Below are 19,971 nucleotides of genomic sequence, written 5' to 3'. Positions count from 1 at the left end.
CTACCGGGTTTCTACTGATCCAAAGCTTAATGCTAATCGGTGAAGTTTCCCTTTAAGTGATTTAAAGATTTTGAAAGTGATTGTGTATTGTAACGGGAGCCAAATAATGTATTTGAGTACCTGAGGACTTATTAAGCCTTATAATGTTGGATTGATGAGATCAACTACTAAGATAACTGCCAGCCCTGACAGCAAGGAATAAACAGTGAGAATGTGTGTGTGAGGATTGAATACACATGCTTGAGACAAAAAGAAGGCCTAAGCATGCAAAAGTCTAAAGTATAAAGTCTTTCTGACTGAACCTACCAGCATGTTGTTAGGGTTTTGCTTCGCTCTCTCATCCCTTCTTTGTGTTCCCAGTTTTTCCCCTCCCTGCTGTTTCTGTCAGTCTTGTCTGTTTAGTCCTCTGTGTGTGTTTGTGTGGGCGTGTCCGAATCCTGGTTCATCACCACCTGCAGTGCATTGCACATGTGGCTCATCACTCGAGCAGTAAATACTCTGGTTCAGCTCTCACTCGTTGCCAGTTTTTCAGTTTACCTCTCTTGGTAATTTGCTCCGGCCACTCTGTGTATTTGGTTGAGTATTTTTGTGACATTTACTAACAACCTGTTCTCCGTCTGTCACAGTTCATTCCTGCCTGCTGGTTCTTTGCCCGCCAGCCTGTCTGTCCGCCCTGACTGCTCCCTGACACACTATCGTCTGATTTGCTTCAAGCCTGGAATTCACCGCAACTTCCCTGTTCTCTAGTCCTGTATTGCTCTTGTAACTAGCGATAAATCCATCGGCAAGGGGATGCTGAATTTTTACAATGCACATTTTACAGTGTTTTGACTGACTCGGGTAATTCGCTGCATGCTGCCAGAAGGAGGCAGAGGGAGGGTGCAGCTGCCACGATAAGGATGGCGGCAGGGGCCGGAGAAGTTTACCTGCCCAGGGCAAGCACCCAGAGTGGTGGGGCCTTTGTTAAAATTGAATTTCAAAGAACAGAATCAGATTGTACTGCAATGAATGTCAGTGTAGCCAGTTTTTCGCAATGTTGCCGCATTGCATCCTGGTACATGTAGGCACAGCTGCCACGGATTTGCGACCTTGACAACTCGTTTGTACATTGAAATTCAGATCCTATTGTGAATGCATGACATCACTATAACAGAATTTGAGAAACCCTGAATGATTGGCTTGCTTTTTATTAGTTGCTCGCAAGAAAAAAATGGGCTTGTATCACAAATGTACACACATGAAATAATTTGTTGTGGAGCTTGGACTTTTTGCGAGGATAATCAGCACATTGCTCAAATCCCAGCTATTGGAGAAATGGTCTCCAGTTGACCAAATGCGGAAATAATGCTTGTGGTTATGGGGCGCCGTTTGTAAAGCTGCTCACGCTGAAAATAACAGCAACATTTTGTCACATTTAGCTTTAAATAATGTTTAAAAATCTGGTATGAAATTTTGAGGGTCACTTTCTTGCACATTTACAACAATATTTGTCAACTTAGAAATATTTTAAATAGTTAAATCCAAATGTTAAGTGTTACACCTAAATCAGATCAGTCAAAGTGAGCCCCCCCGTGACTGGCTATAGTGGCTACAGGTCATAAGTCCGGCACCATTCATAAAAGTGACAATAAAAACTCAAAGCACTCTTCAAATACAGTTTCTCCAACTGTGTTTATTATTTAATTATCACGTTTATCCAAGTTAAAGAGTCCATATCCCCGGATGAGATGATTTTTATTCGTTATATGACAATATAAACATACACTGACCTCCTCAAGCTTTTATTTTGTTACTTCCGGTGACCGGCATTTCATTTGCATATTAGCTAAATATTTAGTTTCACCCGAAACATTTAGATTTAACATTTAGATTTAGATTTAGATTTAACATTTAGATTTAGATTTAACATTTAAATTAAGATTTAGATTTAGATTTAGATTTAACATTTAGATTTAGATTTAATATTTAGATTTAACATTTAGATTTAGATTTAACATTTAGATTTAGATTTAGATTTAACATTTAGATTTAGATTTAACATTTAGATTTAGATTTAGCATTTAGATTTAACATTTAACATTTGGATTTAACTATTTAAAATATTTCTAAGTTGACAAATATTGTTGTAAATGTGCAAGAAAGTGACCCTCAAAATTTCATACCAGTTTTTTAAACATTATTTAAAGCTAAATGTGACAAAATGTTGCTGTTATTTTCAGCGTGAGCAGCTTTACAAACGGCGCCCCATATGTGCTTGCAGCAAAATTGTTTAATTATTAAGTTTATTTCTCAGGGACGGTGTATAAAAATAAATACTGCTTTACATATGCCAGAGGCTAGATTTCACCTGTAGTCCTTGGCCCTGCTTGACATTGGCAGACAAAAATTAGCCTAAAAGAAACATTAGCTTCGGCAATAACAGAATTCAACCAGAATTTCTCTGATAACGTGGAAAGAGCATCATGTCAAGTCGCCACCACAAGTGCCCATTGTCAGAGTTCTACAGAGGTTTGGATTAGTCCAGATTTGTCAGACAAGGCACCTTGCCAAAAGGATGCTCAGTTTTTTGACTCCACATACGTATGTGAGCCAACCTGTTCTCTTGTGACACTGAACCAGAGCAGGCTGACAGGTCACCTCTGTAATGTACTGCAAACCTCCACGGCTTAAAACTCAGTCATTACGAGTTTCTTAGACAGCTCATTTCTCTGAACTGTATACTTTTATCTGGTTCCTGGCATGAAATATTTGGATACCCCTGTGCTAATTTGACAGAAAATGTGTTTTGAAATTTGCGCAACTAAAGCACGATTTCAACTGACTTCACAAGGCCCTAGGTGGGTCCTGGTTAATTAATTGTGAGCCACTCTACTTAAGAGGATCAATCTTGTCAATCAATTTAATGCCTTCATTAATTCATTACTATGCTTACATGTGTACTTATGTGTATTAATTCATTATCTCACAGTAAGCCAGGGGCCAGGCAGTACTCTAGCAGAGAAAAGAGAGTTATTTGTGCCCCAGGGCCTCCTTGCAGCTTAATCTTTGACTTGTGTGCACATGTTGACTGAACCTAATTGTTGTTTTGTTGTAGTTTTTCTTTTCCTAGGTTAATAGCTCACCTTTAAAGGTCCAATATATAATATATTTACTGAAATAAATCAAAAAAGGACCCCAATACGTCATCAGATATTAAGGAAACATGCAAAGTTGAAAAACTATCCTTTCTGAAAACAATGCTAATGGCAGTATTTTCACCTTTTGTATTTTTTGTTCTGTGATGGAATTTCTGTTAATGTTTTGGCCTGTGTGGTATCAACTACCCAGTTTGACAGCCAGCCCGGGTTGCCAGATATACCTGTAAAAACGTAAAGCCAACACACTACAGCTGTAAGGTTAGTACAGCCATGAAAGCAGCAAATAAACAAACAGGATCACAGAGATAGATTCTACCCGACCTAATAAAAACGACATGTTTACCCCGGGAAAATATTGGAGATGTATTTGAAAAAATTGAGACAGTTTAGAGCCCAAAAGGACGCCGAGTTGGCGAATTTACTCTTGAACAGGTGAGCATTAGCTTCAGGTTAATTTATCACGGCTACTAGGGATGGGCATGTTATATCATTTCAGCGTTAGTGTACTCACATTGAATTATATAGTTACAGTACCTAAGTATTTTACAAACTCACAAAAACAATTGAGACACAGCCAGTAAAGTGATCCCAACTGCTCCTGGCTTGTGCCGTCATGCTAACCCTGCTAACTGCTAATGTTACCAGAGCTGTTTATAATGCGCAGCGTGTTTGGCGGCCCGTAGCTGACTGTGGCCCATAGCCAACAGCTGTGAGTCATTTTAAGCCAAGAGAGGGAGCTGTAAATTGGGAAAAGAGGCCTGTGAGTTAGCAGTGGGATAAGCTATTGTTGCCATAATTCTAAGCCAATAAAGTGTGTATTTTAGTCGGTTGGAAAAGAACGGCGAATTTTTAGCGGTTCCTAGCGTAATTCTCAGCCGAGGAAGTGTGTCTGTTAGTTGCGAACATAGCTCCGCATGAGCTCGGGCTTTTATGACTGTCAATATAGCCGGCATCTAACGTTAGCTACTCCTCTGTGCTGTGAAGTAATATATGTGAGACATGCGTCTAGCAACATTGTTGTCACTCCCCGATGTAAATCGAGTGCAGATTTGAGTTGCGCATGCATCACTTTGCGACATGTAGCCTACAAGATGCTAACGAGAGATTTCTGTAATGTCAATACAATAAAAAATTGACCTACTTAACCACGTTTGTTCACTGCTGGCTACAATAGGGTGACCAGACGTCCCCGGTTTCCGGGGACAGTCCCCGATTTTGGCTACCTGTCCCCGGCTGGATCTGTCCCCGGAAATGTCCCCGGTTTTCACTGTGACTGAAAGACCCGAAATTGGAATGAAAGAAAAAACTGACAAAACGTAGCCGATAGTCGCACACCCTACACACGCAGGCTCCAGGCAGCCAGAGCTAGCGGTGCGGTGCTCAGAGATGTTTTAGAAAGCCGTGTGTTACGATGCTAAAATCACTGATTATTTACATTGAGTCTGGTGGGTTTAGCGAACGCAATTACGCAGATTTTTATGTTTTAAAAAGGATCTTAATCTTTAACAGAAAGGTCGACCTCCTTAGAAATCCTTTCCATAATGTTGTCAGACACTTAGAATATTAATCTGAGTCTGTTAGCAGCTAAACGAGCACTTTTATGAACGTAAATACAACCTGGACAATTATCCTATTAACTTACATTGCAGCGATCTCCTTTAATACTGCATCACTGTCAAAGGAAAATATGTCCTCAGTAGTTTTTGTTGTATCTGATTCTCAATGAGCTGTTGCAGAAACAAGCCTTGAGCAGTAAAGCAAAAGCTGTCAGTAGTTCAGTAAACATTACAACATTATGAAATATTGAGACTTTCTATCTTGAAATATTAAGACTTTCTATCTTGAAATATTAAGACTTTCTATCTTGAAATATTAGGACTATTAGGACTTTCTATTTTGAAATATTAGGACTTTCTAGCTTGAAATATTAGGATTTTTTATCTTGAAATATTAGGACTTTTTATCTTGAAACATTCCCCTCTGAGGGGTAGTGGAGTAGGAAGAAGCAGCAGGGGGGGGTCTAGGATCAGACCTGGGGGGGGTGGCTCAGCCCATAATGAGAACAGCTCTAGGTCTAGTGTCCCCGTTTTAAGTTTTACAAAAATAAAAACATTACTTGTTTTGGAGGTAAATACGCTTCTGAGCTGAAAATGTCCCCGGATTTTGTCTGAGAAATCGTGTCACCTTAGGCTACAAGTTAGCATCAAACACAACAAAGGCTGTCAGTTGAATGGCGTTTTGAGCTAACGTTAGCAATTAAACAGCAATTGCCAGAGATGGGAAGTAACGAAGTACAAATACTTTGTTACTGTACTTGAGTAGATTTTTCAGATATTTTTACTTTACTTTATTATTTACTCTTTTGGCGATTTTTTACTTTTACTCCTTACATTTTAACAAGAATATCGGTACTTCCTACTCCTTACATTTTACAAAATTGGCTTGTTAATTTAGTTTCATACAAAAGCTTGTCTATCAGGTGTGATTGTGAATAGTGGAGAATAGCGCAGACACGCGCCTCACTCCGCAAGCGGGCGCGCACGGCACACGGAGAAAATAGTGAGAGAAAAGAAAAAGAGACTAGCTGTCCGGAGGATAATCCGCTGAGATTATGTCTGTGCATCTTTGAGAACTGATGTTGTCAGTTCATTTAAGCCTGTTGTTGTATTGGTCTATAGTTCTTGCAAAGTTAAAAGTTAGCTTGTTTGTGTTCTTCACCTGTTAGTTAGGTTACACCTGACTGTTGATTCGATTAAATGGTGATTGTTGAACGTCCTTGCTCATTAAAATAATGTAATTAATAGTGGGTTTATTGTTATTATGATTCCTATGCATTGTGTATCCTTATTTATTTCTTTTATTAACACACACACAGCCATAGCAGAGCTAACCCCCCCCCCCCCCCCCCCCCCCCCCCCCCATGTTTATACTGATGCTTGATTATAATAAAGCATCAACAGAGAGAAGTTGTCTCCGTCCGTGTATTAACAGACACACCTGGGCCAAAGTTGGAAACCAGAATCATCTTTAAATCCAGTCCTGATCTAGTCCTCTGAATTTCAAATAATTTTTACTGGAGTTAGTTATTATTTTTGCATCATCAATACCAAATTAAATCTAATTGGATGGGAATATACACAGACTTCTCACAAAATCACAACTGAATTCATATCTTGCTACTTGGTCAGAATCTTATTAACCTGGACTTCCAATAAGCTACAGTGGTGTGAAAAAGTGTTTGCCCCCTTCCTCATTTCCTGTTCCTTTGCATGTTTGTCACACTTAAGTGTGTCGGAACATCAAACCAATTTAAACAATAGTCAAGGACAACACAAGTAACACAAATGCAATTTGTAAATGGAGGTGTTTATTATAAAGGTGAAAAAAAATCCAACCATCATTGCCCTGTGTGAAAAAGTGATTGCCCCCTAAACCTAATAACTGGTTGGGCCACCTTAGCAGCAACAACTGCAACCAAGCGTTGCGATAACGTGCAATGAGGCTTTTACAGCGTCCTAAGGAATTTTGGCCACTCATCTTTGATGAAATGTCCTATTCAGTTACATAGAGGGTTTCCGAGCATGAACGGCCTTTTTAAGGTCATACCACAACATCTCAATGGGATTCAGGTCAGGACTTTGGCTAGGCCACTCCAAGTCTTCATTTTGTTGTTTTCAGCCATTCGGTGGTGGACTTGCTGGTGTGTTTAGGATCATTGTCCTGCTGCAGAACCAAGTTCGTTTCAGCTTGAGTACACAAACAGATGGTCGACATTCTCCTTCAGGATCTCTGGTAGACAGCAGAATTCATAGTTCCTTTTATCACGGCAAGTCTTCCAGGTCCTGAAGCAGCAAAACAGCCAGACCATCACACTACCACACCATATTTACTGTTGGTATAATGTTCTTTTTATGAAACGCGTGTTCCTTCTACGCCAGATATACTGGACACACACCTTCCAAGAGTTCCACTTTTGTCTCATCGGTCCACAGAATGTTGTCCCAAAAGTCTTGGGGATCATCAAGATGTGTTGTGGAGAAATTGAGACGAGCTTTGATGTTCTTTTTGCTCAGCAGTGGTTTTCTCCTTGGAACTCTGCCATGCAGGCCATTTTTGCCAAGTCTTTTCCTGATGGTGGAGGCATGAACGCTGACCTTAACTGAGGCAAGTGAGGCCTGCAGTTCTTTGGACGTTGTTGTGGGGTCTTTTGTGACCTCTCGGATGAGGCAATCACTTTTTCACACAGGGCCATGATGGTTTGGATTTTTTTTCACCTTTAATAATAAACACCTTCATTTACAAATTGCATTTTGTGTTTACTTGTGTTGTCCTTGACTATTGTTTAAATGGGTTTGATGTTCCGACACTTAAGTGTGACAAACATGCAAAGGAACAGGAAATAAGGAAGGGGGTAAACACTTTTTCACACCACTGTATATGTTTTAGGCCTATTGGCAGACATCCATTTAAAATGTAGGCAATGATATATAAAGAGCCTTTTTTCCATGTCCACTGTAGTTTCTCAGCGTGCTCTCTAGTAACATGTGTCTGGTCCAGGTAGCTTTGTCATTCGCAAGGCTACTTTTACTTTTATACTTTAAGTAAATTTCCAAGCCTCTACTTTGTTACTTTTACTTGAGTAAAGACGTTAAATCAGTACTTCTACTTTTACCAGAGTATTTTTTTACATAATTATCTGTCCTTTTTCTTGAGTGTGGGAAGTGAGTACTTTTGCCATCTCTGTCAATAGCTAAAACATTTTTGAAATGACTGCCCGCTTATCTACAAGCTAGCAATCAAACACAACAAAGGCTGTCACTTGAATGGCATTTTGAGCTAACGTTAGCAAGCTATCATAGACAGCTAAAACGTTTTTGAAATGATTCCCATCTTCTGTTGTTTGTAAAGAAAAAAGTTTCATGGATTTCACAAATTGCAGTATGACATGTTATGCTGTAAACAATTTGCATCTGAGCATGCGCAACTCAAATCTGCACTCGACTCACATCGGGGAGTGACAGTTGCGGTCTCAGCCCCTCAGGGAGGAAGGGGCTGGGGAGAATGCAATAACTATTTTAACCATTGTTGTCTACCCGTCAAAATTGAAAAGCAACACTTTTGTTGACGCTTTTTATCGATGTTTTTAACTTTCAGCGGCTGGGATGAGGATCAGCACCTCTAAATCTGAGGCCATGGTTCTCAGCAGAGAACCGATGGAGTGCTTTCTTCAGGTAGGAAGTGAGTCCTTACGCCAAGTGAAGGAGTTTAAATACCTTGGGGTCTTGTTCGCGAGTGAGGGGACCATGGAGCGTGAGATTGGTCGGAGAATTGGAGCAGCGGATGCGGTATTACATTCCGTTTATTGCACCGTTGTAATGAAAAGGGAACTGAGCCAGAAGGCAAAGCTCTCCATCTACCGGTCAGTGTTCGTTCCTACCCTAAGCTATGGTCATGAAGGCTGGGTCATGACCAAAAGAACGAGAGCCAGGGTACAAGCGGCCGAAATGGGTTTCCTCAGGAGGGTGGCTGGCGTCTCCCTTAGAGATAGAGTGAGAAGCTCAGTCATCCGAGAGGAGCTCGGAGTAGACCGGCTGCTCCGTTGCGTCAAAAGGAGCCAGTTGAGGTGGTTCGGGCAACTGGTAAGGATGCCTCCTGGGCGCCTCCCTAGGAAGGTGTTCCAGGCACGTCAAGCTGGGAGGAGGCCCCGGGGAAGACCCAGAACAAGGTGGAGAGATTATATCTCCAACCTGGCCTGGGAACACCTCGGGATCCCCCAGTCGGAGCTGGTTGATGTGGCTCGGGAAAGGGAAGTTTGGGGTAACCTGATGGAGCTGCTGCCCCCGCAACCCAACACCGGATAAGCGGTCAAAGATGGCTGGATGGATGGACTTCAATTTTTTGCTATAAATGCTATAAAATTGAATAAGACACCCCAAAATTATTGAAAGTTCAGATTTGTACTTGCCAAAAAGCATTGTGTGGAATCAATCATGTTATTTTGGGTAGTTAAAAAGAATATTGACATAGGACAACATGAGGGTTAAACATTAGCTGTCGGTATTGCATATTGCACCTTTATCTTTTTACAAAAGTTGACTCTTCGTAAATAGTATGTGAAAGAAAGAAACACTCTGATCTAACATCAGTATATTAATTTTCTCGAGAAATAACTTTTTTTTTCTTTTATGTAAGTCTGTATGAACATACAGGAGTGGGTGCGTTAATTATAATCTTCTACATAAAGTTCTCATCTCATAGTGGCATTGCATGAAAGGCGTCTTTAAATAAAATGTATTATTATTATTATTATGTGTTTGATAAAAAACATCAGATAAATAGAGTCAGGCTCATTCTCTAATCTGGATCGATTATTGTTCCTAACTTTTGCTCTGATGGCGTATGAATAAGATCATGTAAAGCAATTGTGATTTTAGTCACTATTAATATCTTTGTAAATGTTACTTACTGTAATCTAACTAGTGATATTGTTTGCCATCATTCAATACTTTCATGATATGTAACAGAGTCTGGGTTTTATCATGTGTGGTTTCTATTTATTTTGTCTTTTGCTTTTTAAACTTGCTTTTGTGATTGCATGAACATGCAAAGTTAATCTCAAAAGTACATGGTCTCACAGGGCACTGTTGTGGGTCCTCTTCCGTTTGATTTAGGGCTCCAAACGGTTTTATTTGGCTAAATTAGAGACCTAGGGGCCTGTGTCACAAAGCAAGTTAACTAAAGTTATAGATTATAGACACATGTGGAGTTGTATAGACCTTATTTACATACATACAATTAAAATATACATTTAATCTGTTATTTACATAGAGGTGCAAGCCAATTTCCTTTGTAATTGGGTCTGTTTGGTAATATTGTGGCTTCAAACAAATGTGCTCATGCTGAGATGGATGGGGTAATGCAGCTGAGGATTGTGTTTGGCACCTCAGGTGGCAAAGTGTAATTTTGACATTAAATTGTGCTTTTGTTGTGTCTCTGGCCACCGTCACGAAAGCAAATGCACTCTCATTGTTTGACTTTAGTCGGCAGATGCGTACACAAAGACCTCTCCAAAAGCACAAAACCCTTTTCATGTGTGTTACATCTACCTCTTTCACTTTGATATAACTTGTATAAACTGGCACACGTTGAAATACACATCAAAAATTAAATTGATGTGATTTAAGTTTCATCCTGTTTGGTTGACTAAATACTTGGAGTTGTCAGATTTCAGCAAGAATTTTGTACACTTCATCTGCACTCTCTAAATTAAGGATTTTGCTGTATATGATTATGCATGGTTCACAGATTTGGGTTTTGTTCATTGGTAAGATAAATCTTTCCACCGACATCTAAAAATACAGGTAAATTACATTTTGTTATTTTTTACAGATGAAAATTGTACACTGTTCCACACTGGAGTCTCTGCCCCTTTAAAAACTAAATAACAGTCTGGTCATTTATATAAATTATTTTATATTTACTAAGTGATCCTAGCCAATATGAGTCATTCTTCCTGTTTGTGAAGACACCACTCTGTACTCTTAGATACTTGTTACGTTTTTGTCCAATAGTATTTAAATAGTGACTCGTTTTTTTTTTTTCAAAGATAATGGGTCTTAAGATGGCTATTTAAGTCAATTTCAATCCAAGCTTTTCTTGTGTAACTCTCTACTCCTGCCCTGCTCCATGCATCAACCAAACACCTTCAAAAGGCTCTGCAACATGATTTTTTAATGTCTTTCATTTTATTATTAAGCCTGAACTTTTTTCTTGGGCACATATGCTCTCTGTAAGTCCCCAACAAAATGTATTTTCTAGGAAAGCTACAATAATGATATTACATAACTTTTGTTCAACATATGGAATATATGAACAACATCGGAAAAATCTCACGTCTGGTCTGACCTCGTGTGCGCAAGTTTTCCAGTCAGTATGGACTAGTGGTGCAGAACGTAACAGGAGAAGAAGAAGTCAGTTGATCACTTTACGACAACGGCACATCTGACTCTTTTAGAAGACCTCTGTGAGCCGTGCAACAGTGCACGTGTACCCTACACACACAAGCCACGGTGGAGGGGGGGACCCTACTATACACGCCAGAAAAGTCTGCAACATTGTTTTAGCCTGTGGGGTTCTGCACAACATCGCGCAGGAAAACAGGGTGCCATAAATGCAGTGACAGAGCCACGACTGACTCTGACTCACGAAAAAAACACAAGTTAAATAAAAATAACACTGCATAAAATCTGCTACCGTGTGTTTATTTAAATATTGGTACACCTACCTTCAGGCCAAATAAATTGCAATATAAGCCTGTATATTACTATTAGGAGTATACATATGTCAAGGATGTATAAATTAATTAAACTTCAGCTGGAGTCCGATTTAATACGGCAACACTGTTGACCGCATCAGTGATCTCTTTCTATTCTGCATTCTTCCTACAGCCTAATACCAGTTGTTTTTAGGCTGCCAAATAGGACACATGTTACTGCAATTTAAACTGAGATGTCACGGTTTCAATCTCCACCTCTGGAAAGGTCCACTTCTTAGCCGGATTACGTCTGGCCACGTTGTAAATAGTAGGGGCGAGGCCTCAAAACCGAGAATATATTGGGCATTGCATTTATCAGTGTACGATCTTTCTTACGCTCTGATTGGTGTGATACAAACGTTTCATGAATCCCACGTGAAGCCTGTCGTAGGAGGATTTCTGCGCTCATATCTGCGTTGTTTTCTACGTTTGGTTGATAAATGAGGGCCACTATATCAGTTCCACTATGTTTGACACTTGGGGCTTCCACTGTAAATTATCAAACCGCTTCACAGACTAATGAAGTGCAGTCTTGACACTGACTTACCCACTGTAAAATGAAACCTGGTAAAAGGTTATAATCAGAACCAGTCCATAGTGGAGACAAAGACCACGGACACAGACCACAGCCTGTGATAGGGACTGTGTGCGTGTGTGTGTGTGTGTGTGTGTGTGTGTGTGTGTGTGTGTGTGTGTGTGTGTGTGTGTGTGCGTGCGTGCGTGCGTGTGTGTGCGTGTGTGTGTGTGTGTGTGTGTGTGTGTGTGTGTGTGTATTTGTGTGTGTATGTGTGTTGCAAAGGGCTTTAAATTATACAATAGACAACCAATGAACTGGTTGATCTGTGAATGTGAGAAGCAATCTTAAGTTGACTCATGCTTGTGGGAGTGCTTGCTGTAAGTGGGCAACAAGTGAGTTGGGTTTCTCATAACGTATCAGAAGCTGCAGTGTTGTAATGATTGAAAAATCCCTGAGTACCTGGAAGGAGTTGAAGAACAGCTCACAGTACATGCGGACCTCCCAGCTCGGCCCCTGAAATGTAAGCGGCATCGCAACAAAGATTATGTAGTGGATGCCAAACACCAGCACTAACACAAGGGTGGATTTCGCCAGTTTCCTATGAAGGGACACAAACACATATAAACACATTATGTAAAGAGCGCAGAGCCCATCTGCTTTGGGTTTTTGTTATTGATACCAGTATCATTATTTGAGAATAATAACCATAAAATAATGATATATCGGCTGATTTCTTTTAACATTTTCATAAGTTGAACGGATGCAATAGTACACATTAAAAAGTTGTGGTGATGACATGTCTGTGACTGGATTTATGATTCATTATTGAATAGGGCAAGGTATCGTTCAAAAATACCAATACTGTGACTTTGATACCGGTTTCTAAATGATACAAATTTCATAAATCAAAAAGAAATTACAACATTACACATTATGGCAAACATTTTCTTATTTCTTTTTCAGCTCCTCAACGTTGAGTTTTTCCTGCGTGTCTCTTTAACGTGTAACATAAGACAGCCAATCACAAACATCATTATATCTTGATAGAAGCATGCTGCGTGCTTATTAGCTCACTGACACTGATGAGATTTACTCCTTTGAAATTGGGTATTGAATGACAAGGCATTTTCTTAAGCGGCAATTTGGTCGGTGCCTTAAAAGTATTGAATTCTTTACCCAGCCCTATTATTGAAGATGATCATAACCATTAAGCATTTACTATCCCTGGAAAATAAATAACAAATATAAAGGAACTAGCAAAAACACAAAGAATACTAAAATGTAAAATGCTGTAATATAACTTTAACATGTACTGTATGTTTAATATGTATGTGGTTGAACCATTTGGAGTTTTATAAGGAATTGGTATTTGTCAGAGCAAAACCAACTTAGCAAAAGCATTAACTCGCCAGCTTCATGTGTGTGAATGCAAAAACAAAAATGTGGGTATGCGATGCGAGTTTTCATTCTTTGTAAACAATTTTAAGTTTAACGTCACTCTACAGGACAAACCAAACAATCAAGATTAGGGCAACAATGTTAAGTATAGGGAGCAGCAAATTATGTTTATGGTTACCGATTAATGTCTTCTAACACCTAGACACTAGGGGTGGGAATCACCTGAGGCCTCAAAATACAATATCATTATCATCAAATTGTCTCGGTTTGGAGGGGGTGTGTGTCGCATGGTTTGACACATGTGCAAAGTAGCCTCGTTCCCCGTATGTGACCTCAGACTAAGTGTGTGTGTGTGTGTTTGTCTGTCTGTCTGTCTGTCTGTCTGCTAAGTTAGAGGAGGTTGACTGACTCGCAGCACTTCAACACGTGTTTTTTTTTCTGCTTGACAAGCCAACAATGAGGGCGTGGCCGTATCGACGATTGAATTTTTAAATTAAATATTTAAGATTGTGACTTAATTTCGACCGATTTCGATTTAAAATTGAACTCATGACACCCTTACTAGACACTGAGACCAGTGATGGCAGCTGTAATCTGTCACAATCTTGTGCATTTCAGTTTTCTATTAGCATAATATAATTTGTCAGGTAATTCTAATCAAAACAATATTTCAGTCCGTAAAATACCTACATACATTTATTATTATTATTGCAAAACAAAACCAACCTTCCCCATCTCTTTCTCTTACTGTAGCATTTCTGAACTGTTGAAAATGTGAAAATAAGTAATAAACAAGGTTCCGCCTAGGTAAAAAGGAGGGTAACATAATCCAATCTAAGATGCAATTTGCAGTCAGTTTCAATCTTTTAAATATATGTATATGTATTTTTTTTTTAACAATTCAATTTCTTAAATTGCTTCCATTGCATCCATCGTAAACAGGTCAGGGGCTTCTGATTATTTTTTTTTCATCAGAAGTTTTTTGGTTTGGCTTGTTATATATAATTGCACAAGTAAGTGATATAAGCATGCTATATGCTTGAGCAGACATACATAACCCAGAAATAGATATTATTTTTACAATACTGTAAATTATGATATATAAAATTACATAAAATTCAATTCTCATAGCCACCTCCGCTAGACAGTGGGATGGTCATGTCTCTCTCTCTCTCTCTCTCTCTCTCTCTCTCTCTCTCTCATAAATAATCACACAAGAGTATGTACTGTACGTGCCTCTTGTCCTTCTGTGATGCTTTCCACCCCCAATACTGGTGCTAGTGTTTCGCTGCAAATATGTGTGTCTAAGCACATATAACTCATGTTGTGGCGATACATATTTTTTTACAGGGTCATATTGGGGGGAGTTCCCTACTAACAAAGTACAATTTCCAAGTTAAATCTTCGGCCAGGGAAAGGGTTGGGTTAAGTGTTGGGGTTGGGCAAGAAGTGGTAATGGATACTGTTAGGGTAAGTGCAGGGGTGTAGTGGTGCTGTAGCGTACCGGAACAACCCTCTGCCACTTTCTGTTGAACAATAATCTGGTTGAAATTCACATAATTTAAGAGATTGAAGATTGAAGAATTGTCTTTCATGCGAGAGAGACAATAAAAACAGATGGAATTGCCAAAGTTGTCATCCAAATATTTAAGGTGTGTTGATTGATTTTATAACAACAACTCATGCATCCAGTCACAGTTGCTGGTAGCCTTTGGCAGTAGCCTTTGAGTACAAAGTGAATGAATTTATATTTTCTTAGTCTAACTTAGGCTAACTGTTAACTAGTAAAGTTGAAAATGCATTTTAAAGTTATAGTTGACCAATGTAAGTAAGCGTGTCATTGTAAGAGCAGTGGTTAAATAACCTTCGAAACATGGCACAATTTTACCGTGCATGCATGCATCCTCGTCATAGTTTTCCTCCGGTACTTTATCAATTAGCACTACACCACTGCATGAGTATGTTTGTGTGTATTTAAGAATCAGTGAGAAAAACATACATTTCTTTATAAAACGTGTTTAACACGTAACGTTTTAACGTGTTTAAACGTGTTTAAACACTGTTTAAGATCTAATTTTATAAAGGGAATAGCACACAAAAAAGTAAACCTACTATGTTAATGAAGCACAAATCTCAGGCTATGTCTTAGATTGTTGATTTTGGTCTTTTAATGAGATTTGTTAACAATGACGATAACCTAGAATAACACCAGCCTTATCCTCTACGGTTAAAAATGACCTGCGTCCTCACTCTCCAAAATGTTGGCTCATTATGAAAGTTCTTGGCCTACGCTGAACAGAGCTGAACGCTGAATCTCTTCCCCCCCCCCCCCCCCCCCCCCACACACACACACACACACACACACACCCTCTCTCCCTCTCAGTGCACAAACAACAACATTATGCATTCAGCAGTCATATGGCAAGGACATATTCTGGTTGTTCCACTTGTTCTTAACTATTTAAACCTCCATTCTGTCATATTCTCTAATCAGCATAGTCTCTTAACATGATCTCATCTGAACACAGAATTATTCACACAAATCTGCAGCACACAGTTTAGGTCAAACTCCAACATTGGACATAAAGAGGACAGCTGGTTTTATAGAGACAGTCAGTTTAGTACAAACCTGTACTGTTTCCTGGTGTCGTATCTCCCTGCGTTTGTCTCTCGGATTTTAGTGGCCAACACTCGGACAATGTTCACAAACAAGACGAAGTTGAGCTGAAACAAAAGAACAGAGATGGAAAGCTCTTAATTTATTCAGTAGGTTACATGTTAGTGATTTTAGTTCTTGTTGCTATAAATAATATATTTTACTAGTTATAAAACTACTTGTGTGTGTTTAACGTGTCTTCTCTTCTGATTAAAACAAAACTGTTTAACCATAGAATAAGGATCAAATTATTAGAAAGGCTTCAGAACATAGGTGGTTACTACGGTAACAACAGGCAGACTCTCCGGGCTGCGTTCAGCAGCTAACGTTAGCTAGCTGGCTTTGTACACAATGTACCATGGATGTGTTAAGCAATGCACTGTTAAAAGTTACCGCGACAGCAATGGCTTCTCTTTAAAGGTGGTGGTACGGACACTTTCCTGGGATGGAATAGTGAGTAAATAAGGACGGTTTCATGCTTCTTGTAACCTAGTGACCTTCCTATTTAGTAAGAAATGGTGAACACTGATGATGGCTTCTAGCTGAAAGACGTTTGTGTTTTGCCCACATTAAATAAGAAGATAACTTCTCTGTGAGTGACGTAGTTTGTAATTTGCTTTGACCCTGTCACTGCTGTGGACTCCATACACTGTCTAAGAGTTGGCGCCTTGCTGGCCACTTTTCATTATATCTTTCATAATTCAAACAATGATTGGCTGGAAATTTTCATTCTTTGATTTTCTTTTACTGCTGCTAGCGCATTTGCTGCTCATGAGCTCATAGTCCTGAAGCAAGAATGCTGTTATGAATGCACAAAGGATATGTTCCATGTGTGATTTCAGTCTGATGTAGGCTATTCTATGTCATGCAGTATGTGAATACCTTCTCTGCTCTTTTGGTTCATGTTTAATTTCCACGTTGTGCAATAAAATGGTTAATATTATAACAGTGCTGTGAAGAGCTAATGCTGCTGGTACTGCCGGTGCAAATATTTTTTACTCTGAATAGGTTACAATTGGCAAGTTTTTGTCTATATTGTTGTGCACAAACCTTTTAGACTGAGCTTTGTGGGTTGAGCATGTTGCAGACGTACTGCTATTGCGGTTGTAATGCAGTATATGATGGAAGGTAAACATTTTTTTTTTCAGTTTGTCCTTTTTGCTACTTCTACGTCTTTTTGAAAATGGCCCACTCACTGTTGTACTGGCCCGCCCAAAATACTATTTCTGCCTACGCCACTAATGTACATTTGTCACAATATTTGCAAGTAGAAAGGAACAAGTATAAAATGGCCGCAGTTTCATTTTAAGAATGATAGTGAAAAGCTTTTGATGCGTATACATGCCCTAAAGTGACCTATTGTGGTCGTCTGTAGAGTCAACTGATTTTTTCATAACTGCAACAAACCAAAACCAAGTTTTTATATGCCAAGTTTTGGGGTTTCTACTCTGAAACTTTAATGAGGCTGAAGTGAAGTAATTTGTAAAGTGCAAATTAAATCTTACATTTTCTACAGCCTGAGGCTTGGGCCCCTGAATCTCTACCATCCCTTCAATCCCATCTTGCAGCTGCATACAGTTGTCATGAATAAAAATACTTTATCTCCTCCATCTATCCTTCATTATTACCATACATAAATCAAAAGACAAACAAATTGATTAGAGTGAGTATGTTTGACAATATAATGGAGGAAATTATTCTCTTATTACCATGCATCGTCATGAGAATGTACTGACCCTGAAAACGCAGAAATATGTGTTAAGTGAACCAACTCACAACTCCATATTATTACTTTTCCAAACAATATTAGTCATTAAGCACTGTGATGGCTATTAATGCCATCTAATCACATCTTTGTAAATAAGATATACTCAAACCATGCACTTGGCACACAGATTTTGAGATATCTGTTCCAATTTCTGTAACTATAACAGTATGTGACAGGTGTTTGGCATATAATTTACCGCAATGCAAATCCATTTTTAAATTGCCTATGGATGAGTTTCTTTGGAGTGATGGCAAGCTGATGATGTAAACATCTAGCTGTATATCAATTGCAAATTCATGTTCTGCAATAAATCAGATACCATCTTATTTTGAAGAGCTTGTCAACAAACTTCAAAATGTAAATTTATTATAGGCCCACACACACCACAATCAAGAAAACACTTTGAGTAAGGCAAGGCAAGGCAAGGCAGCATTATTTGTATAGCACATTTCAGCAACAGGGCAATTCAAAGTGCTTTACACAAAATCAGTTACTACTATTCTATACTACTATAGATACTATAGTATTGATGCACAATCAAACTTTATATCAAATAAACTATTTAGTATAAACCTGTTATATATAGCATTTATAAGAAATAAAATAATCAATATATAATTTTTAACTTATGGTTTACAAAGACTGAGCTATATGTGAGCTGTGAATATATTAATTTATTGTCAAAATGATATGTGATTTTTCATATATGAATAATTATAGTCTACATCTCTATTGCACAGTTCCATTTTAAGGTATGTGTACATAAACTGCCCTAATTAAATGCTAATGCCATATGTACGTACAACATAGAAACAAGAGTCTGCAGCTACGCTAGCTGCTCTGGGAGGCTGTACACAACGGGCCTTAGGCTAAATTGTAATGCCAGCATGCTAAATGGATTGTTCTCATATAGCACTTTTCTAGTCTTAACAACTTTTACATAGCACAGTAACCATTCACACACTGCAGCCGAGGCTGCCATCCAAGGTGCCACCTGCTCATCAGATAAACACTCACACACCGATGGCGCAGCATCAGGGATAACTTGGGGTTTAGTGTCTTGCCCAAAGACACTTTGACATGGGACTGCAGGGCCAGGGATCAAACCACCAACCTGCTAATTGGTAGGCAACTGCTCTACCAACTGAGCCACAGCTACCCTAGCTGATGCTGGCTGGGGGCACAACAGACCAAGCACTAGTCTGAAATTGGTTCTGACACAGGCCTTTTTTTGTTTAGTTTGCTTTTGACAGCACAGTCCAGAAAAGATGTCTAGCTGAGAAAAGTTGAAGTTTTGTTAGTTTTAACCTTACTTTTGATGATTATACTTTCTACATATAACTAGTGCCACAAGATCTGCTGGACAGACAACTTGGCAAAAAAACTCCTAAAACGTTAAATCCTTTTCATATTTTACATTCTTATACACAGTTTTACAAACAAGATGCAACCAAAGTAATGGTGGTTTGTCTACTTCCGCCTACAGCCCGGATTGTATCCAGATGTCTATATGGCAAGCTAATTTCACAAGAGAAATGAATGTCTAAACCAAATATCATACCAATCAACCCAAGGTTCAGTAGGATTCATCCTCTGGGGGCATTGGATGTCTGTACAACATGTCAGCAGATTTTTTTGGAGGCCAAAATGACTTAATTGGATTGGTGCGTACACTCACTTACTTACAGATAACAGCCTTTAAGGCGGCATCAGAGGCCATTCTGATACTGGTATTGGCAAATCAAAGAATTCACTGCATTATTGCACAAGGATTGTTTAATTGAATCTACAACACAGCATGTGATCTCATGTCTGCAGGTGGATCTTTTCTGTATCTTCAGGAGAATCTATTACAGCCAGGTGTGCGAAAGCAATACTGTATCATCAGAATATGCAGGAGACTTAAAATCACAGCTTTGTAGCAACTTTAGCAACTTAATCCGCAGTGACGGTTCAACGCAGAACAACAAATGTGTAATTATTCGTTTAGTTTGGTCATTAATTTATTCTGTTGCAAACAAATAATGATACCATTAAGCTCATTTGAATTTTAATTAAAGGAGATGAAATAAAGAGAGAAATAATTAGAGAAAAAGCATGTGTACATTTCTCAACTGTAGTGTGAGTTAATACATGTGGAGTAACAGGAAAATTATTTTCAATTTTGAAGTACCATGTGAG

General features: G+C 38.9%; 1 protein-coding gene across 1 annotated transcript in view; it reads right to left on the bottom strand.

Annotated features, from left to right (window-relative positions):
* Positions 1–19,971, bottom strand: part of pth2ra (parathyroid hormone 2 receptor a) — a 63,747-nt gene that overhangs the window by 9,058 nt on the left and 34,718 nt on the right. The window contains exons 10-11 of the mRNA XM_032530066.1: positions 15,996–16,090; positions 12,428–12,566 (exon numbers count right to left, since the gene is read on the bottom strand). Coding sequence (XP_032385957.1) covers positions 12,428–12,566; positions 15,996–16,090 — 234 coding nt within the window. The remainder of the gene's footprint in view (positions 1–12,427; positions 12,567–15,995; positions 16,091–19,971) is intronic.

This window comes from Etheostoma spectabile, chromosome 11 (assembly GCF_008692095.1).
Source record: "Etheostoma spectabile isolate EspeVRDwgs_2016 chromosome 11, UIUC_Espe_1.0, whole genome shotgun sequence".
NCBI classification, from domain to species: domain Eukaryota; kingdom Metazoa; phylum Chordata; class Actinopteri; order Perciformes; family Percidae; genus Etheostoma; species Etheostoma spectabile.
This window is presented reverse-complemented; position numbering and strand designations above follow the sequence as displayed.